Source organism: Myxocyprinus asiaticus, chromosome 32 (assembly GCF_019703515.2).
Source record: "Myxocyprinus asiaticus isolate MX2 ecotype Aquarium Trade chromosome 32, UBuf_Myxa_2, whole genome shotgun sequence".
NCBI lineage: Eukaryota > Metazoa > Chordata > Actinopteri > Cypriniformes > Catostomidae > Myxocyprinus > Myxocyprinus asiaticus.
The window spans coordinates 38,904,420-38,932,257 of NC_059375.1; the positions used below are offsets into that span (position 1 = coordinate 38,904,420).

At 35.6% G+C, this 27,838-nt stretch overlaps 1 protein-coding gene across 2 annotated transcripts; it reads right to left on the reverse strand.

Annotated features, from left to right (window-relative positions):
- Positions 1–168: 168 nt before the first annotated feature.
- On the reverse strand, positions 169–27,525 carry LOC127423639 (dihydropyrimidinase-related protein 4-like). 2 transcript variants are annotated; one of them, XM_051668126.1, is made up of 14 exons: positions 27,141–27,525; positions 19,622–19,710; positions 18,532–18,716; positions 16,730–16,894; positions 15,415–15,476; positions 15,227–15,307; positions 14,995–15,063; positions 14,710–14,830; positions 14,478–14,634; positions 12,661–12,802; positions 10,229–10,399; positions 9,616–9,795; positions 8,875–9,046; positions 169–1,363 (listed from the first exon to the last, which is right to left on the reverse strand). In XM_051668126.1, the coding sequence occupies exons 1-14, from the start codon at positions 27,489–27,491 to the stop codon at positions 1,272–1,274; spliced, it is 2,037 nt and encodes a 678-aa protein (XP_051524086.1). In that variant the 5' UTR covers positions 27,492–27,525; the 3' UTR covers positions 169–1,271. The 2 variants fall into 2 exon arrangements, with proteins under 2 accessions (XP_051524086.1, XP_051524087.1); XM_051668127.1 differs by lacking the exon at positions 27,141–27,525 and adding an exon at positions 24,962–25,251.
- Positions 27,526–27,838: the final 313 nt, after the last annotated feature.

Sequence of the window (27,838 nt, forward strand, 5' to 3'; positions counted from 1 at the left end):
ATTAATTAATTATTAAATTATCAACTAGAAAAGTTATGAAAATTCATCCCTGCATAGAATGAAAAGCTGAAAAGTTATTGCACTGTTTGTTACAATCATCCCTTGTTGTCATTTCACAATAATAATGACTATTATAAAGACTAAATATAAAAGATGAAATTACAGAGGCACCGTAAAGAAATAATGTTTCTTTAACCAGTTGTTTTTATTATTGACAACATGCAAACCATACACAAAAAATGAAAAAGAAACAAATATTTACAGAACGAACACAAGTTAGAAAAGACAATCCACGGAACAGTTTTCTCTCACCTGACCTTTGAAATATCTCACAAAAATTACATGACATCTAATTTGGAGAAGGTTTCCAGCAAATACCGGTTAAGACTACAAAAAAGCCTGTTTGTAATTAAACACATAACAGGAATATAAACAAGGTCTTATCTCAAAAGAATTATAAATGCTTGTCTGGGTTCAAAAAAGAATGTTTCTCACAGTAACACATTGGCATGTGTTTTCATCTGTATATTGAGAGCACCAAATGTTTTTGTAGAAACATACAAAAATGGCAAAATGCATTGCAATGTGATTAGCATTAGCACAATGATACCTTACTGTAACTGTAAATTATGAATGCACATAAGAATTGGTCTACAGTCCTTTTTTGTTTTTTGTTTTAGCTCTTTCGACATAGATAAACCTAACAATTACTCTTTCTTAATAATTCAGCGCTAAGACCTTCATTTGGTAGTTCTTGATTTTCCTTTAAAACACAACAGTGACAGAGTATTAAAGTGTATAATTGCTATGTTTGAAATGAATGGAAATGCTAATGTATAGCTTTCTCCAATTCCTACTGATGCCGCTTGTGGTGCAGAAATGACACAGTTTACAGAATCTAAATGTCAGCATGAGGAAAGCACTGGTTTAAAGGCAGTAATACAATGAGATCCATTCAGTAGTTCAACTTCACAAACACAACGATCACTAGCCGTCTGTACGCCATCAATGCTACGCTACAGTAGAATGCAGTCTGTGTGACTCGATCAAAAGAACATGCTACATTAGAATGAGGCAGGTTGATTACACAGAGATTATGAATTTATGGAAAGCTATATTTAGTTTGCTGCATAGCCTATTGGATTGGCAGAGGTCATGGCGAGTATATGGAGTTATTAAGGTAAATATTTGCATGATTCGGTACTATAAAACTGGAAGCTGAAGGAGACGGACATGTTGCTGCTTGGCCCAGATCCTCTGCTGGATGAAGCTCAAGAGAGGGATGTGATATTGGAACGGCCTCCAGGTGGCGCTACGATCTTTTGTGCCGTACGCCTTGGGATGTGGTCATCCATTTGAGTGCCTTAATTAGACAGAGAGGGAGAAAATGGTTTAAACTCATTGCTGTTTGCTTGTTTGTTTGGCTTAGATTCCATGCAAATTAACTCTACAGAGTTCACTTTAATGAGAGCATGTCTGCATGAGTTGCATTAAATTACTTCTACAGGATTGAGGTCACAGAGACGGAGAGTTAGATAAAGAGACTTATATGCTGCAGACAGTAAGAAGCAGGGATGGACCAATTTTAGACTTTAAAAATCGATCGGAAAATATCATTTTCATTATACATATGTGTCTAAACTAATTTATCAATACCGTTTTCAGACAACTTTTATAAAAAATACTGAAGTTTTGATCAAGTTTTCTTCCACCACAGTCTATAAAATTATAGTTTTTTTTATACATTTGTAAAGGTGGCATTTCAAAAATAATTTTCAAATCATCTGTTTCTGGAAATACCTCATATCTTGTTAGTATGATAACTTGTTTATAGCTAATTCATGCTCAAAAATGAAATTTATGTTTCACATTTACAGCAGTTAAATTTCTTTGAATTTAATTTAATTGTAATTCTACTTCCTTATCCCTCAGAGACCCAGCGTAGAGGAATTGCAGCATTTGTTTAAAGCACAATTTTTTTTTTGATTACATATGGGTTGAAACTACAAAAACTGTAACAATAGCCGACACTCTGAACTGTATCACAACAACAGTTTTAGCAGGAAGATTTCTTTGCATATTAACTGTCGCAGCTTGTTAAAGTCACACAAAAAGGTCACAGCTAGCTGACACAATTGCTAACACTTTTTTTGTTGTTGTAAAAATTAGCAATTTTCCAAGCTAAAGATAGCTGATAATAATCAGGGTTCCCACAATTTTCCAGGACATTTTCTGTGCCCAACAGATGTAACGTTGAAGCAAAAACACACGAGAGGCCATGATGTATATTGTGGTTATTGGATGCCTATTTTTTCTGAATTCTGTATTCAACCATTTTTAGATAACAAAATGTTGTGTAAAAATGACTATATTACTATAAAGTAGTAATATATTGTTATCTGTTTTTCCCCATTTCACACATCCATTTAAATCAAGCTTTTATTTTGCCATTTGTGTGGCTTTGACAGTAGTTTCTCACCTCCGGATGTGGCCCAGTTTGATTATTGAACCCCCAAAAGCTGTGATTTATTTAAATAAATTAATAGTCTGTATGTGCTGCACGCCTCAAAGCTCTGCTTTCTGTCATGAATGCTCATGACTCGTGTGTTGCCAGTGTATGAACGGCCGACTTCACAAATTCATTTTGAAGTGCGCAGCACATGCAGATTATACATACATTTAATTAAATCGCAGCCTTTTGCAGTTTAATAATCACACTAGGACATATCACAATTTTAATTTGATTAATTGTACATTCAAACATTTATTTCAGCGGTCTGACTGCATTGTCATTGTCTGAAGTTTACAACTCAAATGTTTTCGTAGTTAACACAACGGTAATTATGGAACGAAAATCTTATTTTGCACTATATCAATACCGAAACTATTTTGTTGGAGTGAAGCAGAGATGACAACAAATGAGCAAGAAATGTACGTGACCGGGCTTCGTTCACGCCAGTCAACCGTTGACGCTGTTTCATGATGCGTAGCCGGCAGCAGTGCCAAAACTATACAAATGTGTATTAGACACCTATTCAGTGTCTCGATCGTTTCCATTAGGGATGTACCCAAAGCCGAATACCTTATACGGAAAGGTACGAATAATGACTTTAAAACGAATAACGGATTCATCCGAATAATATAAAAAACATTCGTTTGACTGATTATCCAAAAAGCACAAGGATAAAGCGACATTTCAAATAAACATATCCAAAATTACAATGAATTTATGAATCTGTGCAGCCAACATTTCTAAAGTGTAAACCTTATGAATGAAAATGCGCACAGTGTGATTTCAGATCGGATGGGCACGGTCTCGACTCGTTTGCGGCCTCTTGTTAATTGTGCGTTTCTGGAGCTTGTCAAGTGTAATATGAACTAAGATATGACATCATATACAATTTCTATTCTTGAAATGTCTATGTTAATGTATCACATGATTCACATGTGATTCTCATGTATTCATTTACAGCCTAATCCTGAGCGCGATGTAAAATTCCTGACCTGAAATGATGATTTCACAGCAGAGCTCGTCTATCCGTCTCTTAAAGTTGACCACATTTATATTCACATCAGCGATTAAGGTTATTAACTGGTTAAGACTTTATTCTGAAAAAAGTTAAAATGCTCCATAAAGGTTTAAATGCTCCATAGAGTATTCATCTATTAGGAATATTCCTGCTTATGTAAAAAAAAAAAAAAACTGAAATGCCATCTTTTTTATCCTTCTTTTTCTTTAAAGTGTGTTAAATTTGAAAATGTTAAGCGTTCTTTAACTGGAAAGGCGCTGTATTAATTTAACATTATTATTATTATTATTATACTAAATAATGGAGTCCTATCGTAAAAAATCCTGACAGACTTATGGGACTTTCACCTGTTTGTAGGCTATATTGATTTTATTTTAATTTCTTTTAATATTTTAATTTGTATTTATTATTCACTGCAAAATGTGTGCTTGACATTTCACATTTTGCTTGACACCTCCTGCCTTCAGAATAATGTTGTTATATATACACAGACAAACAAAAATTCTGCCAGGTCTCCTAAGCAACCAAATTAGCCCGGTTGCTAGGGAGGGTAGAGTCACATGGGGTAACCTCCTCGTGGTCGCTATTATGTGGTTCTCGCTCGGTGGGGTGCGTGGTGAGTTGTGCGTGGATGCTGCAGAGAATAGCGTGAAGCCTCCACACAAGCTATGTCTCTGCGGTAATGCGCTCAACAAGCCACATGATAAAATGCGGGGATTGATGGTCTCAGATGCTGAGGCAACTGAGATTCATCCTCCGCCACCTAGATTGAGGCGAGTCACTATGCCACCATGAGGACTTAGGGCACATTGGCAATTCCAAATTGGGGAGAAAAGGGGAGAAATATTAATAATAATAATAATAATAAAAATAATTATTAGGCTATTATTATGAAAAGGCATAGACAAGGTATATTTTATTAATAGAAACTACAAAGAGTAACACTTAAAAATGGGTGTTTCATTTAGTTTTGACGCACTTCCGGTTTAAGCCCCGCCCACACAATGTTCTATCCGAATACAGAGACAGATACAGATAATTTTGTCATATGAACAGATACAGATACAAATACAGATAATGGTTTTGCTGCACACCCTTAGTTTCCATGTTTTTGTACATGTAACAAAAACCTTATTAATGACACAGTCAAACTGTTTTAATATTCTAAAATATTTTCCAGGACATCTAATTATTTTCCAGAACATAATTTTGGAAATCATGTTCCATGACTGAAAAACTGCACTGCAAAATTCCAGGTTTTCCGGGACGCATGGGAACCCTGAATAATAATTGTACAAATGAAAATTTTGGATCCTGTTTGCTACCTCAATTAAAAATTTGGAATTAAACTGGAATTTGTCCTGTAATAATTTTAAATAAAAAAAAATTCCATTGATTGAAAAATGATTACATCCTCCCAAAATATCAACTTTCATAAAGTTGACAATTTTAAGCATAGCAAAAATGCAACACTGGGCCTTAGTAGCTGTTTTCTGTGCTTTTCTTATTTTATTTTTAAATATTTGTTTTATGGTATTGATGGAATTTACTACATTACAAAGTGACGTGATTTTTATTTTTTTTTCTTCATTATAACAGCAAATATAAACTCAGCAAAAAAGAAACGTCCCTTTTTCAGGACACTGTATTTTAAAGATAATTTTGTAAAAATCCAAATATATTTACAGATCTTTATTGTAAAGTGTTTAAACAATGTTTTCCATGCTTGTTCAATGAACCATAAACAATTAATGAACATGCACCTGTGGAACGGTCATTAAGACACTAACAGCTCACAGACAGTAGGCAATTAAGGTCACAGTTATAAAAACTCAGGACACTAAAGAGACCTTTATACTGACTCTGAAAAACACCAAAAGAAAGATGCCCAGGGTCCCTGTTCATCTGTGTGAACATGCCTTAGGCATGCTGCATGGAGGCATGAGGACCTCAGATGTGGCCAGGGCAATAAATTGCAATGTCCGTACTGTGAGACGCCTAAGACAGCTCTACAGGGAGACAGGAAGGACAGCTGATTGTCCTCGCAGTGGCAGACTACGTGTAACAACACCTGCACAGAATCAGTACATCCGAATATCACACCTGCGGGACAGGTACAGGATGGCAACAACAACTGCCTGAGTTACACAAGGAACACACAATCCCTCCATTAGTGCTCAGACTGTCCACAATAGGCTGAGAGAGGCTGGACTGAGGGCTTGTAGGCCTGTTGTAAGGCAAGTCCTTACCAGACATCACCGGCAACAACGTCACCTATGGGCATAAACCCAATTTTGCTGGACCAGACAGGACTGGCAAAAAGTGCTTTTTTCTGACGAGTCGCGGTTTTGTCTCACCAGGGGTGATGGTCGGACTCGTGTTTATCGTCGAAGGAATGAGCGTTACACCGAGGCCTGTACTCTGCAGTGGGATCGATTTGGAGGCGGAGTGTTCGTCATGGTCTGGGGCGGTGTGTCACAGCATCATCGGACTGAGCTTGTTGTCATTGCAGCCAATCTTAATGCTGTGTGTTACAGGGAAGACATCCTCCTCCCTCATGTGGTACCCTTCCTGCAGGCTCATCCTGACATGACCCTCCAGCATGACAATGCCACCAGACATACTGCTCGTTCTGTGCATGATTTTCTGCAAGACAGGAATGTCAGTGTTCTGCCATGGCCAGCGAAGAGCCCGGATCTCAATCCCATTGTGCACGTCTGGGACCTGTTGGATCGGACGGTGAGGGCTAGGGCCATTCCCCTCAGAAATGTCCGGGATCTTGCAAGTGCTTTGGTGGAAGAGTGGGGTAACGTCTCACAGCAAGAACTGGCAAATCTGATGCAGTCCATGAGGAGGAGATGCACTGCAGTACTTGATGCAGCTGTTGGCCACACCAGATACTGACTGTTACTTTTGATTTTGACCCCCCCTTTGTTCAGGGACACATTATTCCATTTCTGTTAGTCACATGTCTGAGAAACTTGTTCAGTTTATGTCTTAGTAGTTGAATCTTTTTATGTTCATACAAATATTTACACATGTTAAGTTTGCTGAAAAATAATAGCAGCTGAAAGTGAGAGGACGTTTCTTTTTTTGCTGAGTTTATCTTCAACGTCAGTAGTTCTCATTAGTTGTTATACAACTAATATAATACAACTAATATAACTCAATTTAATATACAATGATGAAATAATTATAAATAGTACATTTAAATAATTACTAATAAAATATATTATATAAAATAATAATTCAGATAATTAAAATCCATTACATTATTGTGGTGGATGAGTAAATCATTGATAAGACTAGAATCCAATATATTGTTTATTTCCATATTATTGAACATTAGCCAATCATTGGCCTACAGTTTACAGTAATCCATTTTGCAATTAAATTTGTCAATCAGTCCGAGATTTTTTATAAGAACTTTTCTAAGGACACTATGTTTAACTTGACACAGCGACCTAAAAACGGTATGTTTATGACGTGACACAACCAAAGTGAGACGCTCTAAAAGCATCTGTACACCTGTGTCAGACAGATGCTTTTAGAGCGTCTCACTTTGGTTGTGTCACGTCATAAACATACCGTTTTTAGGTCACTGTGTCAAGTTAAACATAGTTTGAAACTTAGAAAAACACATCTTGAGGTCCTTGTATTCGGATTTGCGCTCCATCAAGTGTTTGAAAGCAAGAATGCGTTCTCATCTTGTGCTATTTGGTGAAGGGTTGGTTTGTTCTTTGTATAAGCTACACATTGCCTATATAGCTGAAGTTTCGCATACTGCCCCCTGGAGAAAAAAGGTGGTACTACAAACTTGAATTGCTCAGATGGTAGGCATATTCCTTATGACGGTTTGGGAACGATTAATTACGTTTTTTTAACGTGTTATTTTTTTAAATAATTAATCGCACTGAGTTAACGCGTTAAATCGACAGCCCTAATCAAAATCATTATTTTTTTTTTATAACCAGTGGCTTCCTAAAAACACTTGCGCAAGTGTTTTTAGGAAGCCACTGGTTATATAATATATATATACACACACAATGATCAGCCACAACATTAAAACCGCCTGCCTAATATTGTGTAGGTCCCCCTTGTGTCACCAAAACAGCGCCAACCCGCATCTCAGAATAGCATTCTGAGATGATATTCTTCTCACCACAATTGTACAGAGCAATTGTTATTGGTTAACAGTTATCAGAGTTACCGTAGACTTTGTCAGTTTGAACCAGTCTGGCCATTCTTTATTGACCTCTCTCATCAACAAGGCGTTTCCATCCACAGAACTGCCGCTCACTGGATGTTTTTTTGTTTGTTTTTGGCACAATTCTGAGTAAATTCTAGAGACTGTTGTGCATGAAAATCCCAGGAGATCAGCAGTTACAGAAATACTCAAACCAGCCCGTCTGGCACCAACAATCATGCCACAGTCCAAATCACTGAGATCACATTTTTTCCACATTTTGATGGTTCACGTGAACATTAACTGAAGCTCCTGACCTGTATCTGCCTGATTTTATGCACTGCACTGCTGCCACACGATTGGATGATTGCTGGTGCCAGACGGGCTGGTTTGAGTATTTCTGTGTATAATTAGGGGTGTGCAGCGAAGCCATTATCTGTATTTGTATCTGTATCTGTTCATATGACAAAGTTATCTGTCTCTGTATTCGGATAGAACTGAGTGTGCGCGGGGCTTAAACCGGAAGTGCGTCAAAACTAAATGAAATGCCCATTTTTAAGTATTACTCTTACATTTATAGTTTCTATTAATAAAATATGCCTTGTATATGCCTTTTCTTAATAATAGCCTAATAATAATAATAATAACTATTATTATTATTATTATTATTATTATTATACAAATATTATTTAAAAAAACATTATTATATTTTTTTTTCTTCTTACCAGATGAAGCTGAATTTGTAGGCTACATTAACTGTGGAATATGTTGTGGTTTTTCCTGGTAATTCAGATATTAATATCTGCATGAAATAGAATTTTTGTTTTAATTTTAGATTAGATTTATCCTTGTGATTTGGATAATCATTCATACTAATATCTTTTATATTATTCGGATGAATACGTTATTCGTTTTAAAGTCATTATTCGTGCCTTTCCGAATAAGGCATATTTGGCTTCATATATATATATATCATCAATATCGGTGCTTGAGCCTCTGATGGTCCAATTCAAATACAAATTACAACTATGGAACCTGTTTGTTACCTTAATTAAAATTTAAGAATTAAACTGGAATTTAAAAAGCATTCTCAATTCAGTTACGAGCGGCAAACAACCCAAATCGAGGGGCAAGGAACCAAATCAACAGGGTGCTTACCAGATAGAGTAAACCCAGACTGGTGCAAATTTCTGGCTGGTCCAAGTGGGATCTTTCCTGGACAAGTTGGCCCCCTAGTGGTTGGAGTGGCTGGTACAGATTTGGTCATACTAATGACATCATGGACTGGGCCATCATAATTTCCTCTGGGAACACCACGAGCATCAGCCATCTACAAAGAAAACGTGATAATGAAAGCGAACCTTTGAAAAAAAACAAACGTTTCATGGAATAACTCAAGGGTAATGCTCTTCCCAAAGAGATATTGGATGTTTAAAATTTTCTTTTTGCCATGCACTGAAAACCCTAGCAAGTTGATTTTACTGAAATGATTGAGTCAACACATTGGCTCAATTGAATTGAGTAATGGCGTCACCAAAACGTGTGTAATTAAGGTAATTTAACTTGGTCAAATAGAATGAACTTAACTATTTATGATAACTAGATGCAAGTAGACTTAACTCAGATTTGCCATTTAAATGTTGTTGTGTGTATAGGTATTCCCCATAGCCACAAATTTGTACTCAATAGTTTGAGTTATTAACACTTAATATCTTAAGTCTATGGATTTTTAAGAAGAATAATTTAAAGGAACATAGATATTTGAGTTTAAGTAATGTTTAATTAAGACAACTTGATTTTTCCAATAATGACAACATTAGGGTTTACAGTGTGGTATGAGATAGTCAGCATCCATAACCATAGAAAGATCCATGAGCATTGGGTCACAGCATGTCTTACCCTGCCTCGGGCTTTGATTCTCTTGTAGACATAGTCAGGAAAGGCTTTTCTTGGGATGAAACGCCCTGAAACCTCTGTCACATTCAGTGTCCCATCTTCTAGAACGACCCTGCCCTGACTGATGACCACTACAGGGAAACCTCGGCACTCCATGCCTTCAAAAATATTCATCTCCACTGTCTGCAGAGGACACAGGGAGCCAAAATTAGGACAGAGAAGGATCTGTCAAACTCTACAATATTTTGGTGCAAATTCATCTGTCAGTTAGAAGTTAGTAAAATGATTGCAACGCAATTGTGTGACATGCCCTCATCCTCGAAAACCAAGAACAAAACTATGCAAGCTAAAAGAATCCAGACCACATGTCACAGGTCTGGAATTGTGTTGGGTTGCAAATTGATGTCCTGAAGTAAAACCATCTGAGAACCACTCGAATCCCACTGTATTCAAAACAATCCGATCTAATAGAAATAGTATCCTTTCAATCCATTTTATTACTTTGAGCTGTTAAACTTTAAAACTTATGTTGAATAAATACAGATATTGTTAACTGGTTGATTGGTAACCTTTTCCCATTTAAGAGATGGTGTAACTGAGGTTGGAATTCTCATACCAGATTGTGAGATTTGGCAGAGAAGACTTTCGTCTCCTTTGTGTTCCAGATGACGATGTCGGCATCAGATCCAACAGCGATTCGGCCTTTCCGGGGGTACAGGTTGAAGATTTTTGCAGCGTTTGTGCTGGTTACTGCAACAAAATCATTCTCGTCCATTTTACCTGTTGCCTGTGCAACAAAAACAAAATGTAGTAACTGCAATGGTACAAATGGTTTACTTATAGTTGTTCCTGGGATATTAAGATCAAGATGGGACAGGAGAAAGTACTGTAACATGTGTAAAAAAAAAAAAATACAAACATCATCTTTAATTTTAACCCAACCCTAACCTGAACTACTATTAAATTCTGTCTACATTAAAATACATCATCTAAAGTTGTTGGGGCTTATAGAAGGAATTTATAAACATATCATGAGAGGAAAGAGAAGAAGAAACATAGTAGGGTCAAGTCATTCTCATTTGCATTTTTATATTTTATACTATTGTATTTTAAAATTCTCATTTTTTCAAAGCAGCTGGTCCATAGACATTCAGTGTCATTTTCAGTTCATGCACCACCCCAATTGTTTTATCGAATATCTCGGCCTCTGAGTGGACTAGAAGCTTAATCTAGGTGTCATTAGAAAGCTGAGATCCTCTCCTTTTTTGTAGTTTTGTAGAAACTGCCTAAGGTAACAGCAGATATAAAGTTTTTAGCTATTTGAGGCTTACAGCAGCAGTGATCGGCACATAAAACAGACATTTGAATTTGATGCCTTACAGAAATCATATTTTACTTTGTGATTCTTTTGAACTGTGGTATTAGAGAAACAAAATAAACTGTACAGTTGCATTGAGAATGAATAGGATTTGTCTATTCAAGTGCCATTTTAAAAGACTTTTACATTCATATTCATATTTCTACCACATTACCTCTAGGTGGCACTTATTTGTGATGTGGATGTTTTCAAGTCTTATTTTGTTATTTTCTGTAACATAAATGCAGAAGTGATGGTTATCTATGAAAGGTTTATATTTTAAGCTTTCAAATGACACCACATATGCCAGACTTATGTACAGTTGTGCTCAAAAGTTTGCATACCCTTGGCAGATTGGTAATATATGTACCATTAAAAAAAAAAAAACACAGTAAGCAGGCAAAAGACATTTCTTTTATTTCTTATGGGATTCATATTCAACTGTAGGTTATAACAGAATGGCACAATCATAAAACAAAACATGGCAACAAAAAAAATAATGAAATGAACCCTGTTCAAAAGTCTGCATACCCTTAGTTCTTAATACTGTGTATTGCCCCCTTTAGCATTAATGACAGCGTGCAGTCTTTTGTAATAGTTGTTTATGAGGCCCCAAATTCTTGCAGGTGGTATAGCTGTCCATTCGTCTTGGCAAAATGTCTCCAGGTCATGCAAAGTCTTTGGTCGTCTTGCCTTTCATCTGCCAGTATTTTCTGATAACATGCTGCATTCATCTTGCTATCAATTTTCGTAAGATTCCCCGTGCCTTTAGAGCTCACACACCCCCAAAACATCAGTAATCCACCACCATGCTTCACAGTGGGGATGGTATTCTTTTCACTATAGGCCTTGTTGACCCCTCTCCAAACAAAGCGCTTTTGGTTGTGACCATAAAGCTCTATTTTGGTCTCGTCACTTCAAATTACAGTGTGCCAGAAGCCGTGAGGCATATCAAGGTGTTGTCGGGCATATTGTAACCGGGCTTTTTTGTGGCATTGGCGCAGTAAAGGCTTCTTTCTGGTAACTTGACCATGCAGCTAACTTTTGTTCAAGTATCGTCATATTGCGCTCCTTGAAACAAACACACCATCTTTTTCCAGAGCAGCCTGTATTTTTCCTGAGGTTACCTGTGGGTTTTTCTTTGTATCCCGAACAATTCTTCTGGCAGTTGTGGCTGAAATCTTTCTTGGTCTACCTGACCTTGGCTTGGTATCAAGAGATCCCCGAATTTTCCTTGTGTGTCTATAACAAGGCCAAACATTCAAGGGTATGTAAACTTTTGATCAGGGCCATTTGGGTGATTTCTGTTACCATTATGATTTGAAAAGGAGCCAAACAACTATGTGATGATAAATGGCTTCATCACTATCCTTAAATAAAAGACACAAAATCAGTGTCAGAATTTCACAATTTCCGCCAGGGTATGCAAACTTTTGAGCACAACTGTATCTGCGGACTTGAACATTTTAAGCGTAAACTTTTTTCGTGACATATCGCCCCATTTTGGACCCGCCGGTGGTTAAACTTGAGGTGTTTTTCTCTCCACTAACTAGAGTCAGCAGGGGGAGCCCATCCTGCGATATTATTTATCTACCTGTATACATTAATGTGTAATACAAGTCATTGAATTGCTCATGTGTTCACTGAACAGATTAAATAGAGATGTTACATAGAGAGTAATGAATAAATACCACAGCTTTGTCCCAGACGATGCTCATCCGTTCCTCAATGCCGTTGGTTCCCTCTGGAATGAGAGTGAAGTTGTCCTTTCCGACAGCTTTCTGTGCTGTGGAGAAGGTGCAATGGGCGCTGGCTGTTACTTGAAGATCCCCACTGAAACAGAGTTTCATATACTCACTGTAAGTAAGTGCTATGCTTTTAAAGACCCAGATATTTAACTTCAAAGATATACTGTACCGTATCTTCATACTGTATAGGGCTGAGCGATATACCTATTGAATACTCATAAAATATTCACAAAGATTTTGCTGAATACCATCGCGATGATTTTAATGTAATATTTATTTAGTCATTAAGTTTACTAAAGATCATGTCAGAGATCATCAAACTAATTTCGCGGCCCCTCTTTGTCTTGCTACTTGCGAGTATGAGAGTGACCAAAGACTATTTTGCCTGAGACGGACCACTTGTACTAAAATGAATGGGAGAAATTGGAAAGCCCAATATGGTGGATGTAGAAAAGGAAGTCCTGCCTTACAGGAAAAAGAGCCAATCACCTATTACCTACAGACATCACCTGTCAATCAACTCCAGAACGCGTATGCACATTAGCTAGACCAACCGGGAAAATAGCGGTTTTTAGCGTTATCTGAACTAAAGAGGCACAATAGATAATGTATGACACCATTGTTGTCAGATTTTTCAGCTCAATTGAAATATGTTCTTTGATCTTAATCTTGACTAACCATTTTTCAAAGATGGCTGACGAGCGGACTGATTTGCCTCGAAAAGCACTTTGCAGCAACGAAGCGTGAGCATCTCAGTTTGATTCATTTCCAGGGATCAGTTCAAACTGTCTCTTTAAATTAACCGATTCTGAACACTGATTTAATGATTCATTTAATCATCAGTTTCAATTAACTGATTCTAAACTCTGATTCAGCGATTCATTTGCCAAAGCAAACTTGCTGATGGGAAAAACAAGTTGGTAGGAAAATGAATAAATACTTTGAATTGTCTCGCAAACATTTTACATTCCCCTGAGAAACCTTGCATTCCTTTATAAAAAAGCTTGCATTCTCTAACAATATTAGTGTTTAACGAGAAACTTCTGGCACTCTTGTATTTGTATTCCAGCATGCGAATGCTCTGTAATAGTGGAGGGGATTCTGAATCAACTCAGTGACTCAAATCTTTTGAATCCGTTCACCAAAAGTATTTGTTCAAATTCGTTCACCTATTCCTCAGTAACACTTTCTATAGGTAACATCGTTATGCCAATAGGTGGCGTCTTTCTGTGTGTTTTGAGTGATTCTTTTTTAATCTTTCACTCAACCGATTCAAACACAAATCATACATGACTAAAAAAAGTCTTATTATCCTTTACGATTTTTGTGTCTACAGATCTACTATGAGAATTAACATGACTTCCTTCGTAATTTAACAATTTGTATTAATTGATGAAAAAGCACCACCATAAAGATATAATAATAATAATAATATCAACACAAATGAGAACAAAGCAGATCTTATTTTTCCTATATTTTGTCTAGGCAACTTCTGGGCATCACTTAAATGTGTAGTCTTTGGTAGTTTAACACATTCATAAATTGGAGATTATGCTATGCATTCCTATTATACACTATTCATTGCAATTTCTCTTCTTATTGAATGATACTGATTTTCAACAGCTCACAAAGCATTCAAGCGAGAGAAAATGCAGAAGTGTTTACTTATTTTTTGTTCCTCCCAAATAATTTTTTCCCATCAATGCGGTGAATTTTTATTTCAATGTTGATTTCAAAGTTGCTTCATTTTCACTGCTTACCAGGACAGTAGTGAACTGAGGTATTCTGGAGTGCTCGTGTCAGGGTTAAGGGGCGGAGACATGACAAATGCGGCTGCTTTGGCCCAGTCTTTGCTCCAATAGTGTGATCCATCTGTGCCGAGGCTGGCTGCGATTGGTTCCCCGTAGATGACCATGCCTGAAAATGCAAAATCGAAATGCATGAAACTAAATATATTTACTGCCTTTTCGCCTTTTTGCTGTTGTTTCATACCCTTCTTCCTGGCCTTGGCGATGACATCAGCAGCTGGTTTGCTCATCACTTTGGTGATGTAGAGGGGGCAGTTGGCCTGTTTTGCAATAGTAATGGCTCGATACACAGCCTCAGTCTCCACCTGGGGAAGAACAACATAATGATTAAAATAGTTCACCAGTAGTAGAGCAGATTTGAATGGTTTCAGAATCAACTGCTCGAGAAGTACATATGGGTGTGGCTTAGGTGTCCATATACAGTACTTTTTGGGGTCACTGTACACTGACTTGGAACATAAAGACCAACCTCCTCTGAGTGGCTCAGTACGTGTCCCTCTGGGCCGATGATTCCCACATCCAAAAGCTTCTTCTGTTCCTGGGATTATAAACATGACCAATATGCATCGAGTGTAGAGGAAAGGATGGTGCAGGAATGAAAGAGACTAGCACATTTTATAAAATCATTTGATAATAGAAATGCATTAACATCAGAAGACACACAGATTTATAATACATAATAAGTGATACATCAAGGTTACCTCCTCAATGATGTCACCATTTTCAGCATGAACCTGTGCTATGGCCCCCAGATCTCTCATAGCACTAAACATCTCATAGATCTACAGAAACACAAAGTGGTATCAGTTCTACAACATGCCTTGTGTTTGGTCTAGGAATGTCCTTTATTACTGTGACCTATGGAAGTGATGTCACATGGCAGACATACCTGTGCATCAGAGCTCTGATACTTGTCCTTGTAAGCCATGAAGATGAGGAAGGAGTTTACCCCTAAAATAAGAAACAGAATTAAGAGTTACATATCTTTTTCTAGGAGTTGTGTGGTAATGCATGCCATATCTCAATGTGTATTTGAGCTTAATGTGTATTTGAGCTTAGATTGCTGTTCACACTATGATTTCTGAGATGCGGAACAAAAATTAATGTTTGAATGCACATTAATCAAATTCAAATTGTGATATGACCTAGTCTGATTATTAAATAGCAAAAGGCTGCGATTTAATTAAATAAATATATAGTCTGCATGTGCTGTGCACTTCAAAGTGAATGTGTGGAGCCGGCTACTCATACACTGAAAAAAACACATCATGAGCATCTGTTTGTGTAGCAGATGACAAAGAGCTGAGCACTTATTCACTGTGAAACACGCAGCACATACAGACTATATATTAATTTACTTAAATCACATAATTTAACAGTTTAATAATCACACTGGGCCATGTAGTGACCTGCTTATCTGGCGGTGAGAAAATACAGTCAAAAACACATAGAAACCGAAAGGGCTTCACTGAGTTTTCTGCCAAAATAAAAGCTTGATTTAAATGGGAGAAAAATATATTAACAGAAATATATCACTACTGTATATTTATCTTTATATGATATTTACTGTAGTAGTAATAATAATAATAGTATTTAAGTGATATCTCACATCTGTGATGCTCTGATTCTCTGTGTAGCACTTTATTTGACAAAATAACTAATTTAAAAAAATAAAATGTTGTGTTTTGGATTGTGCAATGATGATTTGTATAAAAGAACTTCATTTGAAAATAATGAATGCAATGTTATTATGAAAATTAATTGTTCTATTTTTATTTTATTACATTTTTAATGAATATTATTTGTCAAAATATTTATTTAATTTGTTTAAACCCTTTGATGATCAAATTAAATTAATTCAAATACAGAATTTAGAAAAAATAAAACAGAAAAACACTGAATTTGTGAAAAAATAAAATGGAATTATAAAAAAATATATATAAAAAATAAAACGCATTTCATAGGGCCCTACTCAAAGATATCTCAGAGCTTGTGTAACTACCCAATTATTTGTGTAAATTAACGTTTAAGTTACAGTGCATTATACTGTAGTTCCATTCTTTCCGTTCTATTTTTTGGCAGTGTGTAAGCATAAAATTTTTTTTTAAAAAAACTTCATTACAATATACAACTTACAATGCAATATCTATATATTAGGGGGAAATAAAAAGAATATCAGAGTCACACCTGAAATCTCACATCACCTTTATCTTTGACCAGAGTCTCGAGTTCCTCAAATAGACCATCATGCCAACGTGTGATGTCAATGTGCAGGGAGTAGTCACAGCATGACCTCTTATCTGCCGAATCCCTCCACGTGTCATAAGCTGCCAGTAAACTTGATCCCGGTTCAGGCACGACATGGTCAACTAAAGGAAGGTAGTGATCAAGACACAGCAGAGCATACTGAAGAAAAACATGCTTATCATGCCAAGAAAAATACTACTGAGCCTTTGATAAAGAGGGGGGTTAGATGCATGAATTTTAATACATTGTGGTCATAAACAGACACAGTATCTTCATTAGGTCTATATAACATAATATTGACACTTTTAAAGGTGAAGTTTAATTTCAAGCCAGATCTCATAAAAAATGAATGTGGTGACATTTTAGCAAAATGATATTATGTGGTTTCTCACGTATTGCGGCAGTTCGGAGGTCAAATGTCCACTAGGTGGCACTAAAAGTGAGTTCATTTTTCTCTCAAACAGATGAGGTTAAGGTTAATTCTCTATCGGGTTTTAAATGAACAAAACCTACCTCCCTACCCTAAACATTAAACCTAAACCTGATCAATAGTGCCATAAAAAGCTAATGTGCTGAATTGCTGAAAAGCGACATTTTCTGTTGCTTCTATGACACTCTCGGCTCACGTGTTGACTCGTGTGCTCTTCAGAACTCATACTCCGGTCCTTTACATCACAAGTGCAACTCTATATCAGTTGAGCTACCGCACAATTTGATCGCATTTGAACATGCTTATAAATGTAGTTGGTTATGTAATGCATATGTTGAAAAGTAGTGTCTTACAATCATGCGCTATAGTAAGTGTTTTTTGATGTCGTAAGATAGCGTTGTGTGAAAAATGGGGTCAAAAGTAAGTGTTTATGAACAGATAATCTGCTGTTTTACTCGTGATTCATGTGAAAGAATAAAAGTAATAGTTGTTTTAGCACCTCTAGTGTTCATAACCAGGAAACTGCTGTGATTCATAGAGCGAGCCATGTAGGTAAAGTAATGGGACTCTAGTTTATGAGACTAGGTAGCATTGTTGACACCACAGTGTTTGCACTCTTTAGGAAGTCAACCTACGAATGGCTTACTTAATGGCTTACTTAGTCTCTGCACATTAAACTGTGACAGGAGAAAGAATTTTCCTATCATAAACATTACACGCATCACCATTAAATAAAAATAAAAATGAACATGTTAAGATTACAAATGCATTAAGGGGGTCATTTTTGTCTCCTGACTGACCCCATAAAGAAGTACAGTGGCTTATGAAAGAAAAGTTTAGCAGAGGAGAAGTGAATCGTTTTTGACAGTGCTGTGACCCCAATTCAACTGATTTTATGAGACTGGACAAGCTCTTAAGCCCTAATACTGTACAACACACATGCACACACACACTTTTATACTGAGACCTTCCTTTTCTTCCATCAAAGCATGCACAATTTCATCCAGCACGATTTACAGTTACGTTCCCTCAACACAATACATTGGAAATGTTTTCTGCTCCCTGTTAACAGTGGAAATGTCTATTTATTTTAACCTAATGATGCACGATTATATGGTTAGTTATACTGTATGTGCACATCCCTGCTGCCCATGACCCTATCAGAGCAAACCTGACTTATTTCTATGTTGCAGATAAACCAGTAAAGAGCCATTGTTGAGCTTATCTTTTACCACCTTCTGAAACAAATGATCTGATCCTTACTGAAATTAACTTCGGCTCTCTTCTCCTATGTATGGTGTAAGATGTTTGTTCATGTAAATGACATACTGATCATGGTGGTTCCTCCAGCCAGAGCAGCACGTGTTCCATGGTAGAAGTCATCTGCTGGGGTCATGCCCAGGTGAGGGGCCTGCAGACAGGTGTTAACATCGATGCCCCCAGGGATCACAATGTGCCCATATGCATCCACTGTCTTTACACCTGACGGTACAATGAGGTTCTCTCCAATCTGCCTGCACAAACATTTTTGAACATTGTCAAAAGGCTTCAAGATTGTGCTTGTCATATTTTTAATTGTGTTCCATTTCATTTCAGGCAAATCATTACCAAAACAAACAAAAAACAAAACAAAACAAAGTCAGTAAAATTGTGCCTGTCATATTGTTAACTGGATTCCATCTAATTTAAGAAAAATCATTACCAAACCAAAAACCAAACCGAACTGAAACAAAACAAAAACCGAACTGAAACAAAACAAAATAAAACAAAAACTGAACTGAAACAAAACAAAACAAAAACGAACTGAAACAAAACAAAACAAAGCAAAACAAAAACCGAACTGAAACAAAACAAAACAAAAACCGAACTGAAACAAAACAAAATAAAACAAAAACCGAACTGAAACAAAACAAAAACTGAACTGAAACAAAACAAAATAAAACAAAAACCGAACTGAAACAAAACAAAACAAAAACCGAACTGAAACAAAACAAAAACTGAACTGAAACCAAACAAAATAAAACAAAAACCGAACTGAAACAAAACAAAACAAAAACCGAACTGAAACAAAACAAAAACTGAACTGAAACAAAACAAAATAAAACAAAAACCGAACTGAAACAAAACAAAACAAAAATCGAACTGAAACAAAAAACAAAAACTGAACTGAAACTGAAACAAAATAAAACAAAAACAAAACAAGCACGAAACAAGAAAGGTTAGTAAGATTGTGCTAATCATATTGTTAATTGTATTCCATAAAAAAAAATTAAAAAAAAGAAAGTTAAGAACTGAAAAATAAATAAAATAGATAAAAGGACCTAAAATAAACATTTATGAAAGTATAAGTTTGCAATTTTGCAGAATGTTTTTATGTAAACTTTTTATTGTTTGATTGTGAAAAATAATGAAATCTTACTTAATGGTCCCATCTTCAATAAAAATGTCGGCATAAAACGACTGGTCGTCATTTACAATTTTCCCACCTTTGATGATGAGCTTATCACTCTGGGGAAAAAAGAGATGACATAAAAAAGAGATTACATACAATTTTACTGATGAATGATACAAATTCAGTGCATCATATTTTTAAGTTATTTCAAAGGTTATAATGTTATTTTTTACAATATCTTTGAAGGTGAAAGTTGATATTACAAATGTAAAGATACCAGTAATATCAATCTCTTTGTAATGTACTGGCCCAGTTCTGAGAAAGCTTTAATTGTTGATATACAGTGATTTCAAAGAGAACAAAGAGCTGTATAATGCATGCAAATCCATCTATGCAATCCTTCTATGCAGAATATGCAATGTTCTTTAATGAGCTAATCAGAGATTATATCATTGAAAGACCAGACACCAAAAATCCAGACAGAGGTAGTGAATACAAAAGAAATATAAGTGGCAACTCCATTCATCTCTGACATCAATTTTCTATTTACTATATTATCCATGCGTGACTGGTGTTATTTGCATGAATGAATGTCTTAAGAGGGAGAAATATGTTAATGACACTTTTCACTGTCCATTTTTGCACCATTATGTCTGTCTGATGAGTTGAATTCATAAGTCCACTTATAGGAGACCATATATTGGTCAGCTAAAGCAATGCCTGCACACTTACCCTTCATTATCTTCCCTGGCATGGAGCTATGCCAGGCAACAGGGCTTGTTAGGGCACTCAGGCATGATAAAACTTTCACAGTGTTGTTAGACAATGCCAACTAGTTTCCTTGCCCAACCTTCAACTAATGGCATTAGATCAATAGATAAACTTATAGGGATTGTTCATTCGAAATGAACATTTGGTCTTCATTTACTCACACTCATATTGTTCCAAATCAGTATGACTCTCTACCTTACATAGAACACAAAAGATGTTAGGCCAAAGCGTTATGCTAAAGGGTATTTTACCACACTTGGCACTCAGTTACAGTGGCTGGATGGTGTGCAAACCACAGAGCTTCACTTTAATGCAATGTGACACCTCCATGGGCAGCCCATAACTGGCACAGCCAAAATCCCTGCCGAGCATTTCTGATTCTGGGCCACAGTGTTGCTTGAGGAGAGACAAGACAGACAGTGATGGTTCTTTGATGCACACTTTTAACCCTTACTGTAGTTTATAGGATAAATAACTGTAAAATGACCAGTAAATTACTATAATATAATCATACAGTATTTAACTGTAATATGCATTGCATCATGGGTAATTTCTGTGACGTCACTCATTAATAACCGTAAATTACTATATATCTAATTAATACATTAACAAACTGGAACTAAATACAGCAAATGACTTGCTTTCTTCAGCAGAACACGAATGAAGAATATTTCAGCTCTGTAGGTCCATACAATGCAAGTGAATGGTGATCAGAACTTTGAAGCTCCAAAAAGCACATAAAGGCAGGATAAAATATTCAATTCGACTCCAGTCTCTTCCCTTTTATAAAACTTTCCCTTTCATGTTCCACAGAAGACATACAGGTTTAGAGGAACATTAGGCTAAAGTACATGCAGTAATGACAGAATTGTCATTGGATGAACTATTTCTTCCTTCCTTAAGGCAAAAATCTCTTTATGGAAATATTAACAAAACTTTGTCTCAAGTTATTATATTCATACTTGTATAAGTATGTGACTGAAATGTGTTTAGCCAGATATAGAAGATAGATATGAGGGTGCTATGTGATTACTTTAGGTGCTTCAAGTTGTGTTTAGATTGTCCTTTGGGTTACATTATTCTTATTATTATCATTATTTTCCTCATTCTGGCTGTATAATGACTGACAGACTGCACTCTGAAGTGAATGGCATGGTGAAGTACCAAAATAGCAAGGTAATGCTGCTGGAATGTTTACATTATTTTATGTTTAGTGTTACATATGGTTAACTGTAAAGTTAAATGTGTATTCAGTGTGTTTAATGAGTGATTACATGAATTCATATGTTTTTATTGGAAGAATATATACAGAATGTATATGAAACATTTGCAATGTACCAATAAAATATACTTTTTAAATATAAATTTATTTGAATGAAATTTTTCCCTAAAAAAATTAACAATTCAACAGCAATAATATGGTTATATATTACAGTAACCCATTTTTTTGACTACATATGATAATTACAGATAGTTACTATACAATTAAATCATTTTTACAGTAATATACTTCAGTCATCAATTACAGTATTCAGTACTGTAGCAGTAGCTTACTGAACCTGGCTTTTAGAGTAACTAGCTGGCAACATTGTTGCCAGTATGTTACTGTAAAAAAAAAAAGCCTGGTTAGGTCTAACAGAGCAGTGTGCACTACCAGGACTGCACTTCATGTTACAGTTGACCTACTGAATATCTAGGGCATTGAGACTTTTAGTAATGGATTATAGGAGTTGGCTAGTGTATGTTGCATGAATGATTAGAGGAGACCAGAGGTGTCACAAGCGCTGTATATCAGTAACTATAAGGATTTAAGTTAAAAGTTCAATTACACAAATGTGTATTTTCTCTAGCAGTTTTCAATGTTTATTTTTAAACACACACTATAGTTCAAAATCAAATCAAAATTCAATTAGAATAATTTTGGTCAATTCTGACCTCCAAAGTAAAATTCCAATATCATCATATTTTTTTTTCTTCATATTTATCTTTTAAAGTTTTTTTTTTTTTTTTTTTTTCTGGTTACAAAATGTATCAAGATTGAAAAAATAAATTTCTTTTGACTGAATATTGATGAAGCAACATAATTAGTGTAAAAAAAAATTAATAATAACAGAAGGTTGTTCTGATTAAAATTGGGGTGGTTAGTGATATAGTATACTGTAGATATAAAGGCAATAGTTATAGGGCAAAATGTGTCAATTAATGCAAATGCTTATTTTGAGTAACAAATTAAGATAATACTTATTCAAAGAAAAGGGTGCACCATTTCCTATTAATTTCAATCACATTTGGCATTTCATTACATCTCAAGTATTCTATAACCTCGTGCGACCCCCCGTACACATGCGTGGACGTTATATTTTGTCTTTGCTATATAAAACGCATCATTTAATTTATTTTAAACTGATTGATCTCAGTTCAGGACAATCTGGCCTGCCAGTAAAGGTTTAAACTTTCAACGTGCGGAGTCATGCGACAAAACAATATGGCGCCGAACACAGCGGAGTTTGTCTTTGGGAGAAACACCAACAAAACTACATCTGGTAAGAAACCTTATTAAGTTTTTACATTGAAAACTGTTTGAGTAAAAAAGATTAGAGTCTCTAGTTTCATCCGAAATGCCATTTTTAAAATTTGAGCTATTTATCGCGAAACACCATGCTGCTTAACACAATGTACACAAATGTGTACTTTAGTGCATTTTTTCCTTAGAAATCCTATATTCACTGGGAATTATCACATTGAAAAGAAATGGGTTCATCCAAAAGCTTAAAAATTTTGATTTCAGAGGCTTATACAAAGTTAGGATGAAAATACGGTGCATTTCGAACTGTTCTGAGACCAGTGCAGACAGACAGCACACTGGAGGTTAATCATTCACTAAATAGGGAGCAACCTATAGCTTTTCTATGCAGCTAATTGCATTCATTCCTAAAAATCCAACCAAAAGTTATGTTTCTGACAATGTTTGTACCACTCAACATGTTTGGCAGACATGGGACAATACTAATCAGTACTTGGATTCAGAATTTATAATGTATAATTTAACATGTTTGGCAGTGACTAGATGATGCTGTCCATAAATTATGCTAATTTCTGATGTAATGCCTGTAACGTTTCCAAAACCTGAATAACCAACACTCCTGGAAACATATAAAAAAATAAAAAAATTTCTATCTTGGTATTATTCCGTTATTAATAATAGTCCTGCTGTCCACATATGTTGCATTATTTTTTTAGAAAATGTTTTTGCTCTAGAATTATTTATTTATTTGCATATTTATTAGGTGCTACAAGTTATAAATCAAAAAGGGAAATGGAAAATGCACACAGCAGTCATGCTCGGGTCTCAGGAAGTTACACAAATGAATCTCCCTTGTGATTGGGTCATTCAATTTCAGCCCACTCTGAACATTCTTCATAACACATCTTAAGAAAAGCAGTTTGTTTTATGGGGGCTTTTTACCCCAAAAGATATACATACCCATAAATGCGATAATTTCAGGGATTCCCATTAGCTACATGAATTTGCAACATTTGAAATGTTATTAAATGTTAGATCAAATTACCTCTAATTTTGCATTGTTGTACCCTATTTTGCATGTCATTCAAGCTGTCACATAAATAATTTATTAATACAAATATTTTTTGGCAAAAGCAATAGTTTGATAGTTTACACTGTTTCATGTTTATTTTAATGTTTACTTCAGTGTTGCTGAAAAGTCCATAACGGGCTATTGTTTTGTGACAACTTACCCCACATACAATAATGTGTGGCAGCTAGCCACAGTATCCCATTATCCTTACATCACATGATTTTTATCAAGAAATGCAGACGTTTCCTACATCAATGTCATGCTGATTATAGTTGCTTCCTTTAGCTTTAAATGTGGGTCAGACTCAGTTCGGGAACTCGAGTGGGTCAGGTCAAGAGAACTGAATTCAATTTGGCCGCGTTAATAGCGCTCGTCCCCGGGTTTTCTCGCTCCTGTGGTGCGCATAGATGAATCCTCGCTTCTTTAAGACCGGACAGGGGCAGCGGCTCATGGGCACGGCCCCCAGACAGACGTCTAGGCCAGAGAAGCTATTTGAACGCATGGCCGACTTGGCTCGCAATTCTGACATTTTGCAATGTGTGCAATTGGAGCTGCAACACTATTACTGAACATACAAAGCGATTCTTTTCTCTTATAATAAACAAGTCAGAAAAACCGGTACAAATGTGACCCGAAATTAAAGTAACGGTAGCTTAATGAATGAATGAAAGACACAATGGACATGTGAAACCGGGGATAAACGCTGCGCCACCGCCTGGCACACATTTAATGACATTTAACACTGAACCAAACCCGTTTTCATGAATAAGCATGCATATGTAAAGGCATTATTTAATGTATTAAACGTAATCGGTGCAGCTCGTATCGTGTTACCGGCTATATAGCCGTGTTTCTCGGACAGCAGGTTTTTGCCGGCGGCGGCTCAACCATGACTGCACAATAAATCGCATCATCATCATCATCACCATCATCATCATCATCTCTCGGTTACTGCAACCAGAAAACATTCACCGGTGGCCTAACGTTTAACTTTGCTTACCGTTGAACGAGGGATGTTCTTCTTGCCTTGGAAAGACATGCCACCGGTTTGAGCAGAGCTTTGATTTCCGAGGATGCACAAAAAAAAAATAAATAAAAAAATAAAATAATAAAAAAAAACCTCTAGAGATGATCGGATCGGTGTGCACGTCAGAATAAAGGTGCTGTGCACGTGTGTGTGTGTGTGTGTGTGTGTGTGTGTGGTGGACGGATATCAATATTCGGGGTGAAATGTAGTTTATCGGGGCTCAATAGTCACAGTAGACAAAAACTCCAGAGCCCACACCCTCTCTCTCCAGTCCGCTTACCATCTGCTGATTTAATATTCACAGACCATCCTGCACACAAGAGGCGATTAGGGGCGAGGCTCAATCCTTCAAACACGAGCTTTACTGCTGTAGAGTCAATGAAGTAACTCAACTCACTGTTCAAATCATTTTACGAGATCAGATCATTCACTCACGTATTTACTTTACGATCTCTTTAATTAGTCGTTTTACACCATTTTAATTGTATTTAACTATTTTAATAGTGGAGTTTTGTTAGTAGATGAAAAGTTTTGGACTTTTTAGACATTTAATCCCATGTTTCCCAGTGAGTAAAGAGAGCAGCTGTATTTTGCTCCTTGGATAGCCCAGTGAAATAAAACGAATGTCTCTAAAAACACATATATGTTACAGATTAAATGATATAAAGTATATTATATAAAGAGTTAGTCTTAGTGAAAGTCAACAACGTTATTCTTGGTTACACTTGGGAAACTACAAATTAATAACCTTAAAAACAATTTATATATATATATATATATATATATATATAAAAAAATAAAAAAAAAATAAAAGGAAATAATGAACCCGGAGTACATGTATAGTTTTTAACTTTAACTTTTAATGAAATGTAACAAGAATTTGATGGTAACTGTACTTTTTTTTTTTTTTTCATTTTCAATAACTAAGCCTTTTTATTTTATTTGTATTTTTTTTTTTTTTTTTTTTTTTTTTACTTTTATATGCAGTTAGGTAACAATAGTTTGTAATAGGTAACATTAATTTTACTTTTTTTTTTTTTTACAATGATTTTACTATTTTACAATGAGATTAATTTATGAATAATTTGACAATAATTTGTATTTTTTTTTACAAGAATGTTTCTTTTTTAAAACAATATAGAGTAAATAAACAATAATTAGAATGGTTGACAATAATTTTGATTTTTTTAAACATCTAATATACAGTAATGTAACAATAATTTAACAATAATTTTACTTTTTTTACAGAGTAATGTATAAATAATTTGACAATTTTCATTTTTTACAATAATTTTGCTTTTTTAAACAATATACAGTAATGTTACAATAACTGGAGTTTTACAGTAATTTTGCTTTTTAAACTTTTAATATACATTAATGTAACAATAATTTAACAATACTTTTCCTTTTTTTTTACAATGAGAGTAATGTATCAGTAATTTGACAATTTGTATTTTTTACAATAATTGTGCTTTTTTTAAACAATATACAGTATTGTAACAATAATTTGACTTTTTACAATATATTTTTTAACTTTTAATATATAGTAATTTAACAATAACAACTTTTTTTTCTTTTTTTTTACAATTAGTCAATAATTTGACCATTTTTTATTTTTATTTTTATCAAAAATTAACTTTTTTAAACAATATAAAGTACTGTAACAATAATTAAACTTTTTTTTACAGTGAATTTTGCTTTTTTAAACTTTTAATATACTGTACTGTCTCAATTATTTGACAATATTTTTGCTTAACATTTTTGCTAAATATGCAGTAATGTAACAGTAATTTGACTTTATAATGATCATTTTGCCTTTGTAAACTTTAATTTACAGTAATGAAAAAATAATTTGAATCACTAGTCAGTGTTTTTCTACTAGTCACAGCTGTTTGATTTATTTAGCCTATAAGCCAGAACATAATTGTTAATAGACCCTTTAAGTATGTATTAAGTATTAAATATCATAGTTGTATCTATGTTATGCTTAGCTTTTATTAGCTTCTTTTTATAGAGCTTTGACACAGACATCGTCTCTCAGAGAGATCCTTTAACTGGAAATAAATGGCAATCAAATTGGCATTCTTTAACTGTATACCAAAGGTTGGTCTATCTACAGTTTAATAGTGACTGTTATAACAGGAGTGGTTACCTCTCGTCGCCCGTTGTGCACACGGTTGTGTCCGGTAGGGTATACGACGGTCTGACCCTTTGACCTGCAGGACGGGGTGTGCGGTGCCTCTGCTCGACTCACGCTGGAAAAGTCGTTCACGCTCGAAGTATCGCTGAAATTATCTCTCTGGTCATCCACGCGTGCCTTGGGATTCCTCCTCGCAGAGTTGGGACTGTACGACTCAAAATTCAATGTTTTGTTCTCAAAAGCCCCTTCGATATTACAGAACATGCCTCCGAACTTCACCCTGGGTTTAGGGCTGTCTGTGCCAAGTCTGGAGAGCAGGGAACCTTGGTCATCATCCTGGGGAAAGAGTTTTCTCTCAGCCATGGCTTTAATGTTGGTGAACAAATGGGAAGCTCGTTTGAAGGACGTCGTATGGGGTTGTATTGACTAGTATTCCAGGGACACACTCATCCCATGTGCAGCACACAGACTTCTGTTAGAGACACTGTAAGCAGGTACTCTTATAGGAGCTGTCCAGAGAGGCGTGGTGCTGAAATCCTCCAGTCACTGGATTACGAAAGACACCAGCGCTCCCTTGAGATAAATTTACATTGATTATTTTGCAAACCAAATAGAAACCGTCTTTCGCTATATATCGCGAAAAAAGTTTACACTTAAAACGTTAAAGGTGCACTCAGTAACTTTTGTCTTTGTGTCATCTTGGACTTACA

Coding starts and splice junctions, on each gene's coding strand:
- LOC127423639 (XM_051668126.1), bottom strand. CDS start 27,491: ATGGCTGAGAGAAAACTCTTTCCCCAGGATGATGACCAAGGTTCCCTG. Junction 15,477..16,729: donor GACTCTGGTCAAAGATAAAG/GTGATGTGAGAT, acceptor TTCTTATTTTAG/GGGTAAACTCCTTCCTCATC. Junction 14,635..14,709: donor CGCCAAGGCCAGGAAGAAGG/GTATGAAACAAC, acceptor TTGCATTTTCAG/GCATGGTCATCTACGGGGAA.